Below are 22,500 nucleotides of genomic sequence, written 5' to 3' on the forward strand. Positions count from 1 at the left end.
AGGGCCTGTGCATGAAACAGACTGGAACCTTATTTAAACAGGGTGGCCTATCCAGCTAAAAGATGCTCTTATTATACGCAAACTATTCATATACTATTAACAGACGCAGAAATTTGCGGAAAAGTATAGCGCAAAAACCTCACGGTAAACAGGACCACAGGACGGCGGAATACACTTCAAATTTTGCTTTTTGCCCTTGGAAGTGAGAGCGAGTTGTGCCTATTTATGTGCAAATCCGCAATAGACCAAATCGGCCAACTCAATGTCGTACCCAGTTCAAATCCTATGGGAATAAAACGCTTCGTTCCAGGCATTTCCGTATCATTTACATGTGAATGCTACATTGTAATGCAAATACAATTGACTAAGATTCTTGACCGCTTGGAGATTTGAATTGCGTACAACATGGGCCTTATTCACAAGGCGACGAAGATGAAGTAAAAGTAAGTTCATTTCTTGTATTTTTCTCGCTGTAAACTAGGATTAGCCGATTTTTTTTTTCTGTATTTCATGTTTCCCACATAAACCCCTACAAACTGTTACGTTGACTGCGCATTCAAATTATGTAATTGGGTTACCTGTGGTACAACACAGGCCTTTTCCACAAGGCGACCATTTTGAGTCCCGAGGGACTGAAAACGTTTTGTTTTGCACCCCCTGAACCTCGCTTCCAAACACATCAACTGGAGGCTCAGGATACGAGCTCTATTTTCTTTGACCAGGACGCCCTCCGGGTTAGCCGATTTGGTCTATTATAACGGAATGTGCAAAGTGTAGGTTTGCAGGTCATTGTTTGACTATAGTTGAAACAACCCAAACGCTCACAAAAATGATAAACTTAGGCTTAAACATTATCTAAAGCATAGTGTTTAGGCCTGATGTTAGCATTATTAAAGGTTTGGGTTATTTCCGCTATAGTGAAACACTGACCTGCCACCTGCAGTTTACACTTCCACAATCATAAGGCACCATCTGTCGGTCAGTGTAAAATGCAGCCTACAATGCTTTTTAATGAACAACAGTGTAAATTTTTATTTTGAGAAGCTGCACACATGAAAGATGATTACGTCATCGTTTTAAACAATATTTCACTTTAATTTCCTTTGTCAGTAAATGCTACCGCTAAACTATTAAATATTTAAGAATATTAAGGATTTGAGGATCTTAGAGTGATTTAGCGTGCTTTCAATTAACCGTATTCCGGAATAAGAATAGGTGGAGTGCTGATTCAAAACGGTTATGTCTGGTGTTTAGAAGCAACAAGGATAATAAAGATATGTTTAAAATAGCATTTTAGCAGGTGTTTCACAATTTTAATGTGAATCTCCGTGAAAAGGAAGGATTTCTGACTTCTATTCCATGTATTCCTATTCCAGAATACGGTCAATCGAACGCACCCTCAGTTTCGCATTTACGGCAAACTGGAATTTGCTTTGGACAAAATTAAGGGATCAAATTTCTTGCCTATTAGCCACAGAAAACAAGCAAGTACTGAAAAGAGGGAAAGCTGCTACGGCAAGAAACTTTTCAGGGTTTTATTAAAAGTGGTACCCTGCCTTTGTCATTCACAGTTTACCTTCCCGTCATGATTGGTCGCCTATCGTCTCGGACAAAAGGACTCTCGCTCACTCTCGGGAGAGGGACGCAACAACGAAAACTGCTAGAAACATTTCAGCCACTGCGCACTGTCCCTCCCACCCCCACCCCCCCCCCCCCTAAAAGTGATTCTTCTGGATTGTACTCTTACACCAGACGATTTTAGTCATCAATGACCAACCTCGATCCAGGGTCTCTATTCTTCCCTTCCCTTGGGGCGGAAGAAGAGAGACCCTGGACAAAACAAGGTTAGTCAACGGGGACCCCTCCTGTCCAAAGGGTGGCACTTGCAAATATTAGAAATAAAATCGACTTTCTGTGGGAGGTTTCTGAACAATTGAAGAACTGATAATAACAGCAGGAGTAACTATTTTGTCTTTCCAGTAGGTGTTCTAGATGGCAGACACCAATCGTATACTATCCTTTATAAAGTTGCGCAGAAATCATTCGACAAACTCTAAGTAAAAGTTTCAGCTCTAAAATGGGGCCCAAGGGACACCATTATCAGATATGTCTTGAAATTTTAATTGTATTGGCTGATTGGAAAAATAACCAGCCTCGTAAATTGTGCACCAATGTGTGCCTTCATTAAAGAGTCTGGCCAACATCCTTGCACATACAAAAAAACTGGATGAACTTGTTTGTGTTGCCTAGCAGTTTTTTTTGTCATATAAAAATTCCTATGAAGTCCATTGACAGTAGCAGTTATTGCCACGAAAAATGTCCACAATCTTTTTGATAAAATAAGCTCTAGAGCAAGGTGCTTCTCACGTGAAACCCTTCAGAGTGTGAATTTGTTCTACAAATGATCCCAAGTCAAAAATTGATGACAAGATTTCAAAACAATGACTGTACAATGAGAGACAAGATTTGTTTTGTAAGGCAGTTATCTTGCGCCTGGGTCAACAAAAAAAATTATTAATTTTGATACTTTGACTAAATGGGAGCCAACCCTTCCACCCGCATCTATCCTCGGAACAAATTATCTTCATTAGTATTAATTTCAACAAGCAGTTTCCCGAGCCACTTCACAGCATTAAAAAGAATACTCTTCAAATTTTGCTTTTAGTCCTCGGAAGTGAGAGTCCTGTGCCTATTTATGTGCAAATCCGCAATAGACTAAAGGCTAAAGAACAAGGTAGCATCAAAGAAAGTTCTTTTTTTGCAAATTCAGTTTGAATTCAAACTTCCTCCTTACCCTGGGTGACCTTGCTCTGAATTGAAAAAAAAAAACCTGCCTAGCAGCAGAGCTTAAAATCTTAAATTTGGCCTCAAATCTACGAAACCGCTATCAAATCGTTCTGCAAGTCTAAATGTACCAGAAACCTCCAGGCACATGAAATTTTACTGCTTGGAATCACCAACCCTACTATTGCTAAAATCCCCAACTCTCCCTTCCCCTCCCCACCCAAAAATTCCATATCTTCACACCCCCCCCCCCCCCTGAATAACTTTTTGTACTTTGTTTTTAGAGCATAAGCACATTTAAATATTGAGGAAGATTTGAAATTATTTGTCTTAACAACACATGCCCTTGGTACAGTTAAAAAAAAATAAACTGCCAGTAGACTAAAGCTGGTTTCAATAAAATAAAAGTATTGCATTTGGCTTGCCTACTGTATTGATAATGGAAATATCAAACAAAAATAAGTTTCTCCTCAGTGATTGGTGCTTCAGTGACTGGAGATGAATTTTCACATTTAATTTTGTTTAATTTAAGACAAAATATATGTATCCATAGAGAGAAAAAATAATACTTGTCTAATTGCTAGAATCTAAATGAGAAATAAAAACTCCTTGGAATAGGATAACAGGTTGAAAGCATTATTATAAATTATTCCTATTCTTTCCATTTTTTAAATTTCAGCATTAAAACAAAAACAAAAAAATAAAGGCTTCATGAACTCTTACAAATACTTAATACTTTAAGATGGAATAGTTTAAATAGAGGAAAAGTTTCCACCCACGTCATTGACTAAATCTAAACCTTCACGTGAACCACGGCAGTTTGGTGATTAACGTCTCCGCGTGCCCCAGAAACATCCAAGGTCTAGCGTTTTCAGTATTCTATCTTAAAATTGAATTACCGAATGAAGATCACTTGGCAATGCGACAATTTGGGAGCTGTCCTTAGCCCTGCAATCCTTCTACCTGCAACATTAGCCAGCCCTCTTGGTCCATGTCAGCCCTGCAGGACATAACATCATTCCTGGGATGGCAGCAGATGGAGACAACACTCCATACAGTGACCTCTTTTTCAAACATCTTGATGGTCAACGAGTTGAAGTTCGAGTTGTTACCCAGGTCCATTTCTTTCATCTAGATTGTGCTTTCTAACCTAATGGCAAGATAAAAATAATAATAATGATAATTATTATTATTATTGTTGTTATTACTGTTGTTATTAAATTTATTATTATTACTGGGAGAAAACTGAATTTGTTGCTGAAATAGACCTTTCTACCGATACGGCGGCCATTTTGATTCCTATTGTTTCAACTACTTAATATGGGATGCCCAAGGGGCAAATACATGTACATATTTATTTGCCCCCTGGGCATCCCATAATGTCTTTCAAAACAATAGAAATCAAATACAATACAATACAATACAATACATACTTAATTGACTGCTCCCAAGAGGGGCTTTTCAGGGCCAATGAAACACAATCAACGAAACAACAGAACACAACAGCTACAACTGTTAAGAATCCCAACTGGCCGGAGGCAAACCAGTTGGCTATTTACAAGTGCAGCTGGGAAGTTGAACCAGGGACAACCAGAAAAAAATTCCACGAGTGGTCAGAGCGGGTCTTGAACCCAGGATCTCCGGATCTCAAGGCAAGCGCCCTAACCACTGGGCCACACTGCCTCCGCAAAATGGCCGCTGTATCAGTAAAAAGGTCTAGTACTGCTTCTTATACATAAATTCGTCTCATTTCACTTGCAAAACACAATTTCATGCATTTTAACCATTAACACCTGCAAAGCTTGAAGCTAATAATTACCATAGTTTTACCGAATGCAGGCACAGCATTTTTTCAGTAAAGACATCTTTGTGTACTCTCAAATTGTTCTGAACTCAAGGTGTCTCTTATAGTAGTCTAGGATGCCTCTTATAACTAAGTATTTAAGCATGATTGTACATATACATTTGACACAAACAAAATTGAAAGTTAATGGTGAATCTTGTACCCCAGTGCCCCTTTTAAATATAATTTCTGACGGTTGAGCGTGCGAATAAGACAGAAATTGATATTTCTACGGCACGAGAACAGAAGGGTCTGGGTACGATTGGTGTAAGGCATGATGGGTAGCAGGTTGTCTATAAAGTGTCAGTTCATCACGTGGTGAGGCATTCTAGGCCTGCATCAGTCCGATTAACTTTTGTTTCTTTCCAAGTCTTTTCTTTCAACTGCCATGGATGAAGAGGGCGTTTCGAAAGACGTCATTGCTAAAATGATAGAAACCAACAACCAGACCATGATGAAATCAATGGAGCAGCTTTTCCAGAAATCGATAGACGAGTTAAAAAGATCGCACGTGGACTCGTCAGACGCTCAGATTCGTGAGATCAAGAAACTTAAAATGGAAGAACCAAGGCGTTTTAAAAAGAAAGCGAATGAAGATCAATTCAGGTTTAACGCGAAGATTCAGGACACCTTAGAGGAAACTAAAGCAGCCGCTCAAGCGAATGCTCTGGACAAAGTTAAGGACTCGCTCCAGAAAGGTGAGGACTTATTGAAAGAGCTCCAAAAGCACATCCTTCTTGCCGACAAGTCACAGTACGGCTGGTCTACGGTCCAGGAGTATAAAATAGCGAGATCGCTGATGACTCTGACGATGAGAAAAAGATGTTCAAAGCTGAAGCACGCGCCAAGGCACAGTCGGCTTCAAGATCCCGAACTGCTGCTTCGGGGTTCGCTGCCAGAAAGGATTCGGTCGTTCAGGATTCAGGTCCCAGTCGTTCGGGCGAACGAAATTCGCTAGGTCTTAAACAAATTCCAACGGTGGAGGCACAAAGCAGGAGTCGAATTAGACCCGGGAATTGTTTTCAATGTGGCAAGCCAGGACATTGGAGAGCTCAATGCTCGACTTTTCAATCCAAACCCAGTACAAGCTTCTGACTAGATGAGGGCGATCAAGGTGTAGTTGATCCATTGTTACTAATGATTATCTAGTTGTCGATGATGATGTTTATTTTCCTTGTGTGGGAGTCGATTCTTCTCGTGCACATTTTTGTATATTTGATTCGTATGAATTAGATTCTACTCAGGCGAAATCTGTTACATCAGTTAGAGGAAGGCTAGCAAAATGCATTTCAGAGTGGGAAGGAATCATTGCTCCGGGTTTTTTATTGGAAGTTATTCGAGAAGGCTATAAAATTCCTTTTGTTTCTCTCCCTCCTCCGAAACATAGCGATAATAACTTCTTAAGGAGAAGGACGTTGTCTCCGAGGCGGTTCTAGATCTACTCAAGATGAATTGTATCAAAGAATTAGATGAAGCTCCCGATATTGTGAATCCCTTGTCAGTTTCCACACAATCGAAGAAGCGATTGATATTGGACCTTAGACATGTCAATTTGTACGTTTACAAACAAAAATTTAAATGCAAAGATCTCAAAGTCGCGCTTTCAATTATTTCACGGGGGTATTCCCTTTTTAAGTTTGATCTTAAGTCTGGGTATCATGATGTAGAGTTTTTTCCAGAGCACCGATGGTTCTTTGCTTTTAGGTGGGGTTTTGGTGACGGGGTTATTCGTTATTTTCAATTTGCAGTTCTCCCATCCGGTCTGTCTTCGGCGCCATGTTTATTCACAAAACTATTTAAGCCAGTTATTAAAATGTGGAGGTCCAATGGTATTCCGATAGTCGTTTTTCTTGATGACGGATTGGGCGGGGGTGCTACCGAGTTAACTGCTAAAATTCACAGCTTGAAGGTGCATAGCGATCTAATTAGGTTTGGTTTTATTGTAAACCTTGCAAAGTCCCAGTGGGATCCTTCTCATGTTATAGTTTGGCTAGGTTGTGTGATTGACACTATTCGGGGCACCATTGCTGCCACTGATCAACGACTGCGCAAATTTGTTAATTTTATTGATTTCCTCAGTGATTGTGAATCTCGCGTAGTCAAAGCTAGGGATCTGGCTTCGCTTATTGGCATGATCATTTCATTCTCTCCTTTTGTGGGTAACGTCACGCGCATTATGACTAGGTCATTATACCATGTGTTATATGGTAGGTCATCGTGGAATTCTAATGTCCAGCTCACTGATGAGGCTATTCGGGAAATAATGTTTTGGAAACTAAACGCACGTTCTCTGAACGGTCGGGCGGCGTGGCCTACCGAAAGCAAGCCCTTGAAGATTGTATATTCGGATGCTTCTGATTACGCTTGCAGTTCTTTTGTTGAAAACGAAGGTAAAATATTTCAGCAGAACTGGTCATCCGATGAGTGGAATTAAAAGCGGTTCAGTTAGCTATTAGTAGCTTTGCTCACGATCTCAAAGGCCAACAGGTGGCTTGGTTCACCGATAATCAGAATGTTGTAAGCATTGTAAATAGTTGAAGTCGTGATGAGCAATTGCAGTCTCTAGCTTTAGAAATTTTCGCTTCGTGTGCAACAAATAGCATTTCACTCAAATGAAATGGATCCCAAGACACCTGAACACAGTGGCGGATTGTCTCAGTAGAATCATAGATTTTGATGATAATGCATTAAACAATAATATTTTTAGAATGTTGGACGTTAGGTGGGGTCCGCATTCGGTGGACAGGTTCGCTTGCAACTATAACACCAAGCTTGCTCGCTTTAACTCTAGGTTTTATCAGCCTGGAACAGAAGCGGTTGACGCATTTATTCAAGATTCCAAATATGAGAATAATTGGCTAGTGCCCCCGGTTTCCTTGATTGTAAGAGTTATCAATCATTTGAAACTATGCAAGGCTGAAGGATCAATTGTTGTTCCAGTGTGGAAGTCATCCTATTTTTGGACAGTCTTGTCTCAAGACGGCAGACATTGGAGTCCTTTTGTGCATGATTGGTTGTTATTACCTGATCACAAGTGTCTCTTTGTCAGAGGCAAAGCTAAGAACCGTTTGTTTGGAGCTAAGAATTTGTGTTTTAAAGTGGCCGCTCTTAGAGTCAAGTTTAATGTCAGTGAACGACTGTGTTCATCAGGTTTTTGTACTGAAGATGATGGATGGTGCGATAAGTGCAATTAAGTCAAGATGTGGCCATTTCTGGTTGGAATTTATGTCGAAAACATGGCATACAGTAGTGTGACTGGATCTTTGGTATCCACTTTCCATTAGTTTTTAGCGGATCTTTGGTATCCGCTTTTTCCCGTCATTGTCCAGTGTGGGACAGTTACTGGTGTTTTATTTTCAGTTTCAAGTGTACTAATGGATCTAGCAAACTAACGTGTATGTAGCCCACCATTTTGTTGTCGCTTTTTTCTTTCAGATGTGTTCCAGCACAGAGTCTGGAAGGATGTCGGAAATCTAGAGCACCCCGATTTGAGGAATTTGGCTGATAGAATGAAATCCACTGTTCTAATGTTTAGGGCTACAGGCACTGTCGACGGATACACGCGAGCGTTCAACAGGTGGAAAGAGTTTGCCTCGCGTTGGGGCGAAGTTACTTCATTTCTGGCTGAACTGCTTCCAGTGGCCCTTTATTTACAGTACTTATTAGAAACTACTGGCTCTTGTAGTTCTGTTGATGCCGCGTTCTATGGGATAAAATGGGTGCATGAAACTGCTGGGTTGGCCTCCCCTACTGATAGTTCGCTAGTTGTGGCGGTTAGGGATGCGTCTAAGAGAATCTTAGGCACCGCAAGGTCGAATCGGAAAGAGCCTATCACACCGGAATTACTTAAGAGTATAGTTGGCGGGGCTCACCTGTCTAACGGTTTGGAGCTTAGAAATGTTTGCCTATATCTACTGTGTTTCGCGGGTTTCCTCAGGTTTGATGACGTCAGTAGGATTAAAAGAAATCAAATTTCCTTTCACACTGGGTACATGTCAATTAAAGTCGAGAAGAGCAAAAATGATCAACTAAGGCAAGGTGATGAGGTCCTGATCGCAAAGGGAGAGGGTACGGCCTGCCCAGTCAAGATCCTAGAAGAGTATCTAAACAGGTTTAATATCGATCCTCTGTCAGACCAATTTATTTTCAGGCGGTTGATTAAGACCAAAAAGTCCTACAAGTTGGCCTCCAATAATAAGCCCATTGGTTACAGTACTTTTAGGGACCCCTTGCGCAAAACCCTGAGAGGTTTTGTACCAGACCCCCAGGTCTACGGCACTCACTCGTTCCGGTCAGGGGGGCATCTGCTGCGGCTAATAGTGGAGTGCCTGATAGAGTCTTTCAGAGACACGGTCGTTGGAAGTCCGCAACCGCTAAGGATGGGTATGTTGAAGACAGCACAGACGTCAAACTTTCGGTCTCTAAGCCCTTGGGTTTGTAACCGATACTGCTAGTTTTCTTGTTTTTCTCTTAGACAAATCGTCAAGCCCGTTCTTTGTCTTCTAGGTGGTTCATGCTTGCTGCTGGCGCGAGGCCGAAAGATACCAAAATAAACCTAATGGATTGCATTGTCTGTGAAGTGAAGTTGAAATATATAATTTCTGACGGTTGAGCGTGCGAATAAGACAGAAATTGATATTTCTACGGCACGAGAACAGAAGGGTGTCGGTACAATTGATGTAAGGCATGATGGGTAGGAGGTTGTCTATAAAGTGTCAGTTCATCACGTTGGTGAGGCATTCTAGGCCTGCATCAGTCCGATTAACTTTTCTTTCCTTTATAAATCATTATTATTTTGTAACTAGAGGTTCTCTAAACCCCGGAGGGATCGTGGCATTGCATTGGTTCGGGGAATACGTTTCCAGTTTTTTTCCCCCACGGGGGTTTTTTTGGTTTTTCGTGTCCGGCGGTGTCACAGGGAATCGTTTCCCCGTAGTCAATTAGTTGTTGTTATTGTTCCAAATGTAGGTGGTTCATGCTTGCTGCTGGTGCGAGGCCGAAAGATACCAAAATAAACCTAATAGATTGCATTTGTCTGTGTAGTGAAGTTGAAATCTGAAAACCATGGTACATCCACCTTTTATTTTGATGTCCAAAATGAGGAGTCCTATTAAGTCTTACTACACATGTGCTACCTCAGGGATGTAGATACAAATTTTTATAGGCGGGAATGGGACATCATAGGCGCGTATGATGGGCCGGAGGCCCATTAAATCGTGCCTTTGGCACGATTCACCTAACGGAGTCCGGGGGCATGCACCCCCAGAAAAACGTTTTCCTTGATTTTGGTGCAAAATTGATCCCATTTTGGCATTTGGAACTTTTCCCAGTGAACACAGATAAACAGATTTCCCATAATAAAGCTCCAGTAAACTGAAAGTCAACATTTCTGATGTTGATGTTTGTTATTTCAACTAAACTAGAGTAAAATATGGAATATGATCAATGTGGAGATGACTGAGCAATGAAGTAAGCAATTCTGAGAGAGGCTGCCATGGAAGTGAAGAAGCTTCTTTCGATAATCTCAGCTGGTTGTCTAGAACTTGTTGTGTTACTTTAGGCCAGTTTAAAAAAATCTTATTCCATTGACCTCAGAATCAGTTTTCTTTCCCCTTTTCCCCAACATATCAAGTGAATCTTGGCCACTACAGGTCTTTTAAGCCATGAATGCGAGATTTGGCATTTACTATTTTGCATACGTGAGGGGTAATTACTACCGCTGACACAAAAGAGCCTACAAATAGAAACGCAATGCAATCATTCGAACTAAAAAAAAAAATGGGAGTAATGATTCCAAGTTCGAGTGAGGCCTAACACTACTGTGAAGTTTTTGTACTCAATTATTCCATCAGGGATCAACCCTAGTATTGGAATTGGGCCCACACAAGGACAGAGAAAAACTCTGACCAGGGTGGGATTTGAACCCACGAACTTCGGATTTGATCACCGTTGTTCTACTGACTGAGCTACAAGGCCAGAACGGGAGCAGGCCATGGGTGTGTGAGATGTTATTCACAAGGACAAATTTGGCTCTGCCCAAGCCTAAGTTTAGGTAATCGCTCGTTGTTGTCCTTCAGTAGCCTTTGGGGTAATGATTCCCATTTCGAGGGAGGCCGAACACTACTGTGAAGTTTTTGTACCCAATTATTCCATCAAGGATCAACCCTAGTATTGGAATTGGGCCCACACAAGGACAGAGAAAAACTCTGACCAGGGTAGGATTTGAACCCACGACCTTCGGATTAGATCACCGCTGCTCTACCGACTGAGCTACAAGGCCAGAACGGGAGCTGGCCGTGGGTATGTGAGATGTTATTCACGAGGACAAATTTGGCTCGGCCCAAGCCTAATTTTAGGTAATTTTAGGTAATTGCTTGTTGTAATTTTAGGTAATCACTTGTTGTTGGGAGTGTTAACGTTCATATCAGTTACATATACGGCTAAAGAGAAACTAAGGTGTGGGCAGATTTTTGAAAAAAAATTACTGACATTCTTCGACAAATATTAGAGGGAGAGTAAGTTCTTTCTCAGGCGGCTTCTGCCTTTTACAGCCGGAAAAATCACGCTCACAGCCGGGTAATTTTCCCAGCTCCCGGCTATTATCTACATCCTTGTACCTTCTCATTATTTCCCACAATGAGGTAAGTGTTTGTGTCAGCATTACTTTTTACCCTTGTCAAAGGTTGAATTGAATTTTTGGTTATAAGGCACAGCAAGGCTGCTGGTGACCTTGTATTGATACAGTCCTCACTTCGTTTCTCATGCAAATTAGGTTATCGTAATTCTGAAATTAGTCTACATTAACATTAGAAAAGCACAAAGTTTTGTATCAAAGCAGGGTTGCCAACAGCCTCGCATCCATTCTTAGGCCAGGTAACTTAGCTACAACTGTAAAAATTTAATGGTCTATCAACATCAAAGTGTCTCCAAATACTGCTCCTTAAGTAATGAAAAACGGCTGCAATTACCCTGACCTAAAAGTGCTAACCTCTTCCCTAACCTTATTGTTAGAAAACCATTGTAGGTAGAAAATGCTTGGACATAAAGAGACACTTCATGTTGGGTATCAAAATTGGGTTTGCATTTACCATATTTACCCGTGTATAAGTCGATCTCATGTATATAATGTAAGTCGAGCCCCCATTTTTGAAGGCAAAAAAAGCAATTTCTGAATTTCTTTGTTGATCTTCATGGGATACTTTAATCTCATATTATTCGATTTCTGGAATTGTGGATACACAAAAAAATCAGGGCCGCAAGTGCTTAATAGTTTTGTGGTTCAGCAGTTGTTGTATATGTGGGTATTTTGTCCTTGAGTTTCAAAAAAGTTCTCAGAAAATCGAACATGTAAACCTCAAACTAACCTGTTTACCGTAATTTCCGGCCGATTACCCGAGGGTAATGCGTTAATTTTCCAGTAAACCGCGGTTGCTGCGGGTAATAGGAAGGTGCGGGTAATGCGATAATTTTCAAATCTCAGGTAAGAATTTGACAGATTGAAACAAGTTAAAATGAGGATAATTAAAACAACACTTCCTTCAAATCTGTGTGTTGCCTCGTTCGTTGATTCAATCTTTAAAATGATGCTTTATTTGCCGTAGTCTTTGTAAAACCGCTCGATGAAAGACCATGAAAGCCGAAGCAAATTGAATAAAAAACAATAATCTTTCCCTTCGACTATGTCACAACTTGTCACCAAATTAAAAGTAAATGAGAATGAATTTCTCACTTTAACAAATCCTTTTCCATTTTAAGAAAGAGTTTATCGTGAGACACAATTCAATGCTGAAAAAGTAACAAGATGCGAATGTGTTTATTTTGTGATGCCACAAATTTTTCCGTTCGAAACAAATCTTTTACAATCTTGTTTAAATAATTTCAAACCTTTACTAATTAATTAAACTGATGCTTCCTTAAAACTTGTGTGTTGCCAAGCTTGTTTGTTACCGTAGTTCAATCTGAAAACGCTTCCTATTCAAGATTTGTGTGATGTTTTATTCTAGTGTTCTAAAAGCCCTCAATGAAAGCCGATGCAAATTGAATGAAAAACAAATCAATAGTGTTTAAGTGATTACTGTATTTCACTGCTTTTTTCTTCGCTTAATTTAAAAGCATTTCTCACCTGCACTCCTTTCAATTTTGTATATGAAAGATTGAAAGCATTTTTTGTGAAAGCACGCTCAAAGCTACAAAACAAGATGCCGACATATTTCACAGCACCGCATAATTATTTAGAACGTGATTGTCGGCACATGTGTAAACAAAACACTAACTATAGTGAAAAATTTGCTGGATTGTTCAGCGCATCAGTGAAATGTTCTTAGCTACCCCTGGCTTGAGTACCGTAATAGAGCATTTTCCCGTTTTAAGCGACTTCTTATATAGGCCCGGTCTTTTGCCCCTGGGTATGCCTAACCACCACCCCATCAGGTATTTTTAACACTCGCCCCCACTTTCTCTCAACCTATCAAAATGGCGCTCAATGATCAATCGTAAAGATGTTGGCCTTCAACTCGTATTCTATCGAGTCTTAGCGTTAATACATTAGATATTTAGGTCGTTTTAACAAGACAAACCAGAAATGACTAAGGAGAGTGTTTAAGGCTGCATTATCAAAAGCCAATTCTTAGCAGAAAATGCTATCGATCTTCTGCTTTGTAAACAACAACATGGAATATTCATCGCTCCAAGTTTGTGAGTTCTTGTCCCGGAAATGCAATAGCAAGATTTTTTCGGTTTTGGGGTGCGGGTAATAGGCCAGTGCGGGTAATCTGTTGAACGTTTTTTCCCCTTTTGACAAAAATAGACCGCTGCGGGTAATCTGCCGTGCGGGTAATCGTCCGGAAATTACGGTAATTGTTCAAGGATAAAGGGCTTTAGAAGATAAGCACAACATCACAGAAGCAGGAGTCAATCTTTGAAAATAACTTCAAAAACGATGTGAAATGTGCAAGATTTAATTTGTCCTTGACTTATCATTTCTCACATGACAAACAAAACACTCATAAACCAAACAATACGAAGTTTGCAAAAGCATTTAAATCAGCCAGGTTTGTATAAAGAATAAAAAACAATCCTTACTAGCCAGCACTTTCAGGCAACATGAGAGATGACGCTTGCACGCAAACATAAGGTATTGTGCCAGGTTACTAAGCCATTAAACGATCGCATTTTATTTGAAGAAACAGAAATGCCTTTTAGAGCTTTCCGCCTTTGGAAAACGAAAATTTCCAGTGTTTATTATTTTCATATCTGTGCTTGTGAGTGTCTTCAACATTAAAATTTTAGAGTTGGACAAATCCTTTTTCACTTCAACTGGAATTGCTTACATTCATTTTGAAGTCTTTTGTTCACTGCGTTTGTTATGCCCAAGACAACATTATTGTTAATTTTGAATATATTAATAATATTTAGCTGTAACTTGGCTCTAAATCTGTGACCCGTGGATAAGGCGAGGGCGATTTTTGGAGCTTATTTTCAGGCCATAAAAGGTCGACTTACAAACAGGTAAATACGGTAATTACTTGCATGTCTGGACATAAGTGCCCCACTGGCGAGAAAAATCTATTATGTTTGTTAATAACCCATATTGACTCCTAAACTACCCCATTGACAAGTAGGGAGGTTGGGTGTTGTCTGAAAGTAGCCAGAAGTCATGCGTTACAACAGCTGGAGGAAATACCTGCTCCCTACTCTTCATGAAAGCCATAACAGGATGTGACAGGATAACAAAAGCTACTTACTATCTTAATGATATGTTCACGCAACTGCTCACTCCCATGGCAAGAGTCTTCCTGGTAAGTAGGTTCAATGGTTACATCGTCCATAACAACGATCGTCTTACCCTTCCATTCGACTTCTTTGAATCTGTTGGTGAACAAATCTAGTTATCCCTGCCAAACAACTAGGAATCAAATGTTATTATTTAACCCTTTGGACCCTGAGATCAAAATTTGAATTCTCATTTGTTGCCCTATTCATTTCCTACAGAAGTAGTGGGGAGAGGTTGAAAAATATCAAGCAAATTTATCTTGAGTGATTTTGTCCGTAATTCTCATGACCACTCTGTTTTACTAAGCATTGATATTACATGGAGAAATTTGATTCTGATCACTCTTAGGGCTTAAAGGGTTATTAACTCTTAGCATCTTTACATACAAAATTATCTTGCATACAGTGTAAATGCCAGCACAAATAATTATTTGTGAAGTCTCTGCTGGGAGTTAAGACAGTTAACAAATTAACATGTTCAACTGTATTCTTCCAAACTTACGTTTTGTTGATGGTGTCAAACAATCGCTGTGCCCCTGGTGTAACATCAATCCCTCTTTTGTCCGCTGCCCTTCGTTTCTGCTCTAAAGCAACAGCGATCTTCTTATCAATTTTCTCAAAGTCCAGACTTCGCAGAGATGGAGCTGGTTTGGTAGACAGTTCAGTCACTTCCATATTTTTTATATGGGCCATATTCAGCATCTTGATGTCAGCAGTATTTTTCCTTGCATTTGGTAAAGATTCTAGAAAGTGTTAAGGACCTATCACTTTGGGGTATGGCAAATGTCCACATGTTCCTCAAAAGAGGTCCTCCATAGGAAAGGAGGTGGGGGAGTGCAGCTGTGTGCCTTTCTTGCTCCGTTGCCGATGTTGCCGTAACTGGAACAACAGCAGCTGTCACTTTTTAGAGTGTCTGGGAAATGCCACCAATGCTTAAATTTCTCTGTCAACTTCAATGACAATATTAGTGTGCTTACTTATACCCTTTTCAGTCTAGAAAGTGTAATGCCAGACAACTTTACTGAATGGTGGCAGCTTCAGGGATGAATGGTTAAAGGGAACCTCCACTAAAACAGGAATATATCTTTAAAATATTTAACATAATGTTTACAATCAAAATTGTTCAAACATTTTCTAAATTATGAAATCTTTTGTATCTGAAATATATGAATTTCAAAAACGCTTGTTTTGGTTTTCAAATTTCCTGGGCGCCACCATCTTGAATAATTGTGACGTGTCATGGTTGCCCTATTGTTTTAAAACAAAAGCTCTTTGTGCAAATAAAAAAAGAGCAACCATTACACGTCACAATTATTCAAGATGGCGGCGCCCAGGAAATTTGAAAACCAAAACAAGCGTTTTTGAAATTCATTTATTTCGGATACAAACGATTCCATTAGAAAACGTTTGAACAATTTTGATTGTAAACATTATGTTAAATATTTTGAAGTTGTATTCTTGTTTTAGTGGAGGTTTCCTTTAATGATCATTTCTCTCCTTTGCGACAGTCATGCTTTAACAACCTTCAAAATATTTGTGTTTCTCGTTTTACCATGAAAGCGTTGCACTACATTTAAATAGTTTTTCAGGACGTCAAGGGCTGCAGGTTTTTAGCGTTAGTCACTTTTCAGCTTCACCCTTTGGAAGGCTTCTCAAAATAATTAGTTTTGGAAAGTTTTCCAAAACAAATTATTTTCTAGCAACTTACTTTAAATGAATTTTAGCTTATTGTAATGAATTCCCAAAAGTTTCAAGGTAATATTGCAACTGCTAATAGGCTGGAAATGTTTATCACTGTACCACTGCAAAAACAATAATTATTGCTATATACGCTTACAATTTTAAGTTCTATTAGTTTAATTAATTAATTTTAGTGATTTTCTTTAAATTGAATCCACTTTGCTACAAAACTCAACGAAAACCATCCTGAAGTCTTGATTTTGAACTATTTCAAAATTTAGTACGTATTTGGGTTATTAAGAACACGACCCCCTACTTCACATTGTTATAAGAAAGAATGGCAAGTCACCATTAGTACTTCGGCAAGTAACAGGTTTGAACAGAAATATCCAAAAATGTAGAAGACTCCACCAATGACCCGAAATATAATCGAGTTGGACCTCGATCAATGATTTGTTTGCTTTCATTATCCACTCGAGCTTACAAACCGTGAAAAGAAGACTCTGATGAATAGGCCAATTTATCGCAAGCATCCTTTTCCAAACAAGCATAACCAACATACAAGCGTTTTTAACCTCGATTAATTTTGGAAATTTCGAAGGATCGAATTTACGCAACAAAAAATCAATCTCGAATCACAACAGGTGCAGCATATCCCATCGTTCGATTAGTTGCCAATAATGCCTAATATCACCTTAAGTTGAAAGATTAGCTTCCTTGATACATGTAAAATTGTATACAACCATCAACGAAACAGGAAATACTTGAAGCGAAAACCGACATCACTGCACGAGACCAAAAAAATTCTCAACAAAGCCAACTCAATCAGACAAAAAGGATACTTAGGATTAAAACCTTGGCTCCGTAGTCAAAAGCCACAACTTCTCCTTCAATCTTTTCATCGAAGCAATTCGTACAAACAACTTTAGTTCCAGGCGGAATTTTGTCTTTCACATCTCCTGTCGCCATGTTCCACCGGTAACTCTCGTTGCGTTGCACGAGCTCAGATCGCTCGCGCACTTGCTTGTCGAGAGTTTACGCTTTGATCAACACCACAAAATGACAGACTTATGTCTTTCACAGCCGGACATTTCGTTCTATATTATAACAACGAAGTCGAATCTGGTAAGAAAAAATACTAGCAATTGACGTAAAAAAATTCAGGTGCTTTCTTGGTTTACGGAGAACGATTTCGTACACCTTCTCGGACCAAAACTGATCTTTCCGAGTTTCTCCTTGTATGGGAAACCGCTGGCAAATGAAACGATTTTAAGATGGCGGATAGAATGGTGAGTCTTTTGCCAAACTTACAAGTTTCGCTAAATTTGTTTAATTTATATGTTACCGGTTGCTCATCTTACTGATTAATCTCAGGGAATGCGGACATCAGAATTTAGAATTTTTTCGTCCTATTGAGTTGCTCAGAAATTATACCCGTCCGTGAATCCGTGTGGTACGATATTTTGTGTCTGTTGATTATATATAATTATTAATAGGATGCAGATGAGCTGCTGCTTGGTCTGGCTTCCATGGGTTTTGAATTTGAAGACTGTCAGCTAGCATTGGAAGCTGGAAATAATAAACTGGAGTCTGCAGTAGAGTGGTAATAATCTTTAATTCACTGACACAAGAAAAATTATTTTCACAGCTAGCAGAGCTCTCTTTTCTTTTTGCGTTGTACGGCAAAAGAGAGACCTCGGCCATGGGTCGAAAATCACTTTGATCCAACCACCGTCCACAACCTTGGATGGCACAATTCAATCCGCATGCCCAATTATATGCTTGCTGACTGGGGCTGTCAAGAGCCTGCTGTGTCCCACGCTTTCCTTTACAGTAATTCTGCTGTTGTTATGCCCCGATCAACTCGAAACTTCAAAATACCCCCTCTCCCCTTCCCCCGGCATTTGAGATTTTGAAGATTGGATCATTCAAATTCCTGCCCCCTCGAGCCAAAATGGTGTTCAAATGCCCTACCCTCTCGTCGGATTTGTCAGTTACCCTAGTCAAGAACAATCGTTGTCAGCTCCTGCCGTCTTTAATAAAGACCTTTTGAAGACCTTTTTTGTAAGCCTATCGCTCACAAATGCTTCATCTCTTCAATTAAACTCTTCCATCTCGCCCAAACACATGTTTTATAGATGTTAGCGACTTCGCAGCCAAAAAAACAATCATTTGAAACCTGACACTTCCGGTGCAATTTTCCCCACCGCATGCAGGCAAAGGTCAAATTCCCCACTGCCCTGGCACAGAGAATAGTCAAACGCCCGTGGTTTGCCCACGGGGAAGGGGGGGATGTTGAAGTTTCGATTTGATTGGCGCGTTATGTGAGCCCACACAACATGAAGTGTCATTCATTGAGTCCTTCATGGGAACAAAATCAGCCCAACAAATTGACCCGCACCCAACTGTGTGGCTTCGTAGCTCAGTTGGTAGAGCATTGCACCGGCATCGCAGAGGTCATGCGTTCGAATCCCATTGGAACCACCTGAGTTTTTTCCGGTGTCTACAACAAAAAGACAATTGCTTTAAAAAATTGGCCAACTTAGTGCGAGCATCACTTCTCTCATCATCATCATCATCATGAAGTATCACTTGGGATTTGGTCGCAAAGTAACCGCTGCACATGTTTAACACAGTGAGATTTGGCACATGGTAGAGGTCTCTGGTAATGATAGTTTTCTGTGAGAAAGGATTTCATCCCCTAAGTGTAGAGTTGCTTTGTCTTGACTGCAGTTGTTGGTGGATCAGCAATCTCTCAGAAAGTATCAGTTGAAGGATATGCATGCAACCAGGGAGTTTTCTAAAAAAAAAAAAGGGATTCATTTGTAGAAACCTCCCAATAATAATATTGGGTGGTGCCAAGAACTGAGGAGGCCTGCATTCCTTTCAACACGTGATGAATCCCAAGATCTCTCAAAAAACCCTCCAACCAACAATACACCACACACTGAGGAGGAATGAATAGTATCCAATTTCAATTCAATTTCAATTTATTTGTTTATTAGCGTTACAATATCATCACAGTCCTAGGCGACCCGCAATTAGCGAAGCTAATTTGCCATAATGCATAGCGATTTCTTTTATATTTATTTATCAACTGAAATCATGACGTAATTAGTATCTTCCAGCCATGTACAATGCAGAGGTGAGCAGTGAGCTGGAGACTACCATGTTGTGTTTACAAACAGACCTTGATGTCAAGGCTTCAGCTCTTAAGCATATATGTTATACCTTCATTGTGTGTCGGACGAAAAATTTGGTGTCAAGTTGAATGATGTTACAAGTGCTACATTGAAATGTAGGGAAGCTCATGTGAGCTACATCGAGTGTTTGAGTGAACGGCGATGCATAATACCCATGTTTTGAGAGTCGATCTGTGGATGTGTACATCTCGCTTGGCTGGTTCGAATTAATTATTCCTTCGTTCAACATCGGTAATGAAAAAAAGGAAGTTAAATCTGAAATCTGCGTTTGTGCAATTGCTTTTAAATGCAACGATCAAAAATGCCTGGTCACAAGTGCCACTTCCAGGCTCATTAAACTGGTGTATTTTGATAACATCGTCAACTCCGAAAGTATGAGAAAATGTGGGTACTTCTGGGTACTTCTCTGCCAAAATATCATTTCACCATCGATCTGCATGAGTGAAGTCCATATTTGGAAAAAACTCTAATCTGCAACTGTATAAATAACTATATTCATGACCTCTCTTCAGGTCAGTGATCACATTGTGAAACAACCACATTTTGAATTGTCAAAATACGAGTAGTTTTCCGTGAGTCTTGATGAATAAATATTAGAAATTAAAAACAAAGTGAAGTATTGACAGGTGCAAATCACTCACCATTATAATTGACAAAACCTACGGGACCGAGGGCGCCATTTTGCTATTCCTGTTGGGACGAGATGCTGTAAAGACGTCTTGGATACCGATGCATCTTCCTGCTTTCCTTTGTCAGAGGAGAGTAGTTGGTTATTTTTTTATCCTCTTTAGTCACCACGTTCCTATCCCAAGGCACTGAGAGATTGACTAACGTCCACTCCTGAGCTGTTCCATCTTCTGTATTGTCTTGATGCTCCTATCTCACCAGAGCTCCATATTCCCACCCTCTGACTCCCTGACCTCATCAGGAACCTTGTTGTAAGACACATCAGCACACTTCACATTATACTTCTGACAAAGCTCCCAGTACAGCGATGGCGCAGTCGTTAGAGCCCTCACCTCCTACCAATGTGGACCGGGTTCGATTCCCAGATCCGGCGTCTTGTATGGGTTGCGTTTGTTGGTTCTCTACTCTGCACCGAGAGGTTTTCTCTGGGCACTCCAGTTTCCCCTCTTCTCAAAAACCAACATTTGACTTGATTTGTGTTAATTGTTAATTTCAGTTCACAGTGTCCTTTTCTTTCCTTTCCTTACACCCTTAACCCCATCCAATCATGCCTCCTCCGATGTTCTCTCTGCACCAAACCAGTACAATCACTTTGGATCTACATCCTCCTTCTCAATTATGGTCTGAAAAAACCTTGTTCACAAAGGCTGCCTTTTAGCAGCAAAAACATACACATGTACCCCTCTGTGCTTTCTCACAAATACCCGGCTCCAAGCCACTACCATAACCTCTCATCAGCTACTTCACTGACATCTGTCATAAACTCCTAAATGTATGCAACCCGTTCTTCTGATATGTCTCTTTCCTTGTTTTCTCCATCCACTTCTGGCGCTCCTCATTCTCCCACCTCCAACATCTCTTCAACAAACTTTAACTTCCTCCCTTGACTCCCCTTTAGTTATCCACACACAATCATACACACTGATCAATCCCCTCCCGCCATGCTTCCTCTTCATGTACAACCTCTTCCTTGTCTTCACATCCATCGCTCTTAGTTCCTAATCTCTCCAATCCAAAATCCCTGCACTGTACCTCACCACACCTTTATCACCCTAATCAAATTCCCACTGGACAACTTCGACCAGTTTCACACTCTTCAAATATTCAGGCTTTGCCTTTTCTTTTATCTCTTTCTGCACGATATACCCACCCTCCGCCCTCCAACACACCCAAGTACTTATACCCATTCTTGATCGTCAGGGATTGTCGCAAAATCAAACAGCATTTAATGGAAATTTGTTCCAGAGTGCCAGCACACAGGTCGACCACCATATTCTTAGTTCTAAACACTTGTCTGTACAGTGGCAAGGGGTCATTGGCACTAGAGTGGAAACACCTATTCAGTTAATCCAGAGTTATCAAATTGCTCACTGACAGATACTTTCATACCAGACCATTCACAGTTTTTTTGTGATAAAATTTGATGTTTGCAGAATAAAAGATTTTGAGGGTATAATAAATTGTTATTAGTGCATAAGGGTCATAACATGTGAATTAATTGTATCCACTCTCCTTCCCCTTCCATGGAGTAGTCTTGTAAGGTTTAGCAGTTGAACATAATCATTGACAAATGTGATAGGCTCTGTATTTAGTCTGTTTAGATGCAAGACTAACACTAGAAATCTGTGTGACTTTGAGGGTTTTGCTGAACACAGGCCCACAGCCCACTTACAAGATTTTTTTGTCCAGTTGCTAACCAAAGGCCCGGGTGTCCATTTTTGCACCATAAACATGTGATCATAGTGGGCATCAAAATAGATGACAGTGAGTATGTACATTCTTTGGCAATTTCAATCATTGCAGTCGGTTTCAATTCTGGGACCGTTTGAAGTCGGTTGAAAGTTACATCGTTTATGAACTGATTCCCTCTGTGTTATCTGGTTCTGAAAATAGAGGGAGAGATGGAGGTTTTCCTCTGATCAAAAGTCAACTAATTAACTAGTCCCAGAATTCGAACCAATTATTGCAATGATTGCAACTATCATTGAACGTATACTACTCACCATCATCCATTTTTATGCCCACCGTGATCACATGTTCCTGGTCCAAAACTGGGCATGCCCCTTGTTAAGACACTCAGGACAAAAAATCTTTAAAAACATTCTGGGTCGTGGGCCTGTGCTAAGGAAAACCCATAGTTTCAATCTCTGAAAGTTTAAGTTGCTGTCTGAATAAAGGATGTGTGAGACAGAGAAGAACCTTATCATTGCATTTTAGGTTGATGACTAGAAAATCAAATCCAAGTAATGATGCTGAACTGGAAACCAAGCCTGACACAGCTAAAGAAAACTTGGTATCATCTTATCCTGGAGACTTATAATTTAATATCACAGTGACTGTATTGTTGTTGACAGATAACTACTTGATTTGAGTGAGAGCTGGAGAGTCCTTGAAAACAAATTGCTTTTAGACTGAAATGATCTTCTTGATTGTAATTCCTAATGGCTCTTTGTATGACTGTACATTGCATGGCTGAATAATTATTTTCATGTGCAAATTGATGTATTTTCAAATGCAAAATTTGTCACAAGT

At 40.1% G+C, this 22,500-nt stretch overlaps 2 protein-coding genes across 2 annotated transcripts in view; one reads left to right on the plus strand and one right to left on the minus strand.

Moving 5' to 3' along the window:
- Positions 1–3,277: 3,277 nt before the first annotated feature.
- LOC138038208 (protein LSM12 homolog B-like) lies at positions 3,278–17,290 on the minus strand. The gene is made up of 4 exons (XM_068884033.1): positions 16,921–17,290; positions 14,901–15,141; positions 14,371–14,494; positions 3,278–3,934 (listed from the first exon to the last, which is right to left on the minus strand). Exons 1-4 carry the CDS (start codon positions 17,045–17,047, stop codon positions 3,893–3,895), a joined length of 534 nt encoding a protein of 177 aa, XP_068740134.1. The 5' UTR covers positions 17,048–17,290; the 3' UTR covers positions 3,278–3,892.
- Positions 17,291–17,348: 58 nt separating this feature from the next.
- The window catches only part of LOC138038199 (uncharacterized), a 42,127-nt gene continuing 36,975 nt past the window's right edge, over positions 17,349–22,500 (plus strand). Inside the window, exons 1-3 of the mRNA XM_068884023.1 lie at positions 17,349–17,367; positions 17,575–17,681; positions 22,186–22,261. Coding sequence (XP_068740124.1) covers positions 17,353–17,367; positions 17,575–17,681; positions 22,186–22,261 — 198 coding nt within the window. The 5' untranslated portion in view covers positions 17,349–17,352. The remainder of the gene's footprint in view (positions 17,368–17,574; positions 17,682–22,185; positions 22,262–22,500) is intronic.

The sequence above is a fragment of the Montipora capricornis genome, chromosome 1 (assembly GCF_036669925.1).
Source record: "Montipora capricornis isolate CH-2021 chromosome 1, ASM3666992v2, whole genome shotgun sequence".
In the NCBI taxonomy this organism is placed as follows: Eukaryota; Metazoa; Cnidaria; class Anthozoa; order Scleractinia; family Acroporidae; genus Montipora; species Montipora capricornis.

Bases quoted from the DNA above. Each gene is read 5' to 3' on its own strand.
- LOC138038208 (XM_068884033.1), bottom strand. From the start codon at position 17,047: ATGGCGACAGGAGATGTGAAAGACAAAATTCCGCCTGGAACTAAAGTT. The intron at 15,142-16,920 runs GTATCCTTTTTG...AACACTTTCTAG, and splicing joins AGCCAAGGTTTTAATCCTAA to AATCTTTACCAAATGCAAGG. The intron at 14,495-14,900 runs GTAAGTTTGGAA...GTTCACCAACAG, and splicing joins TTTGACACCATCAACAAAAC to ATTCAAAGAAGTCGAATGGA.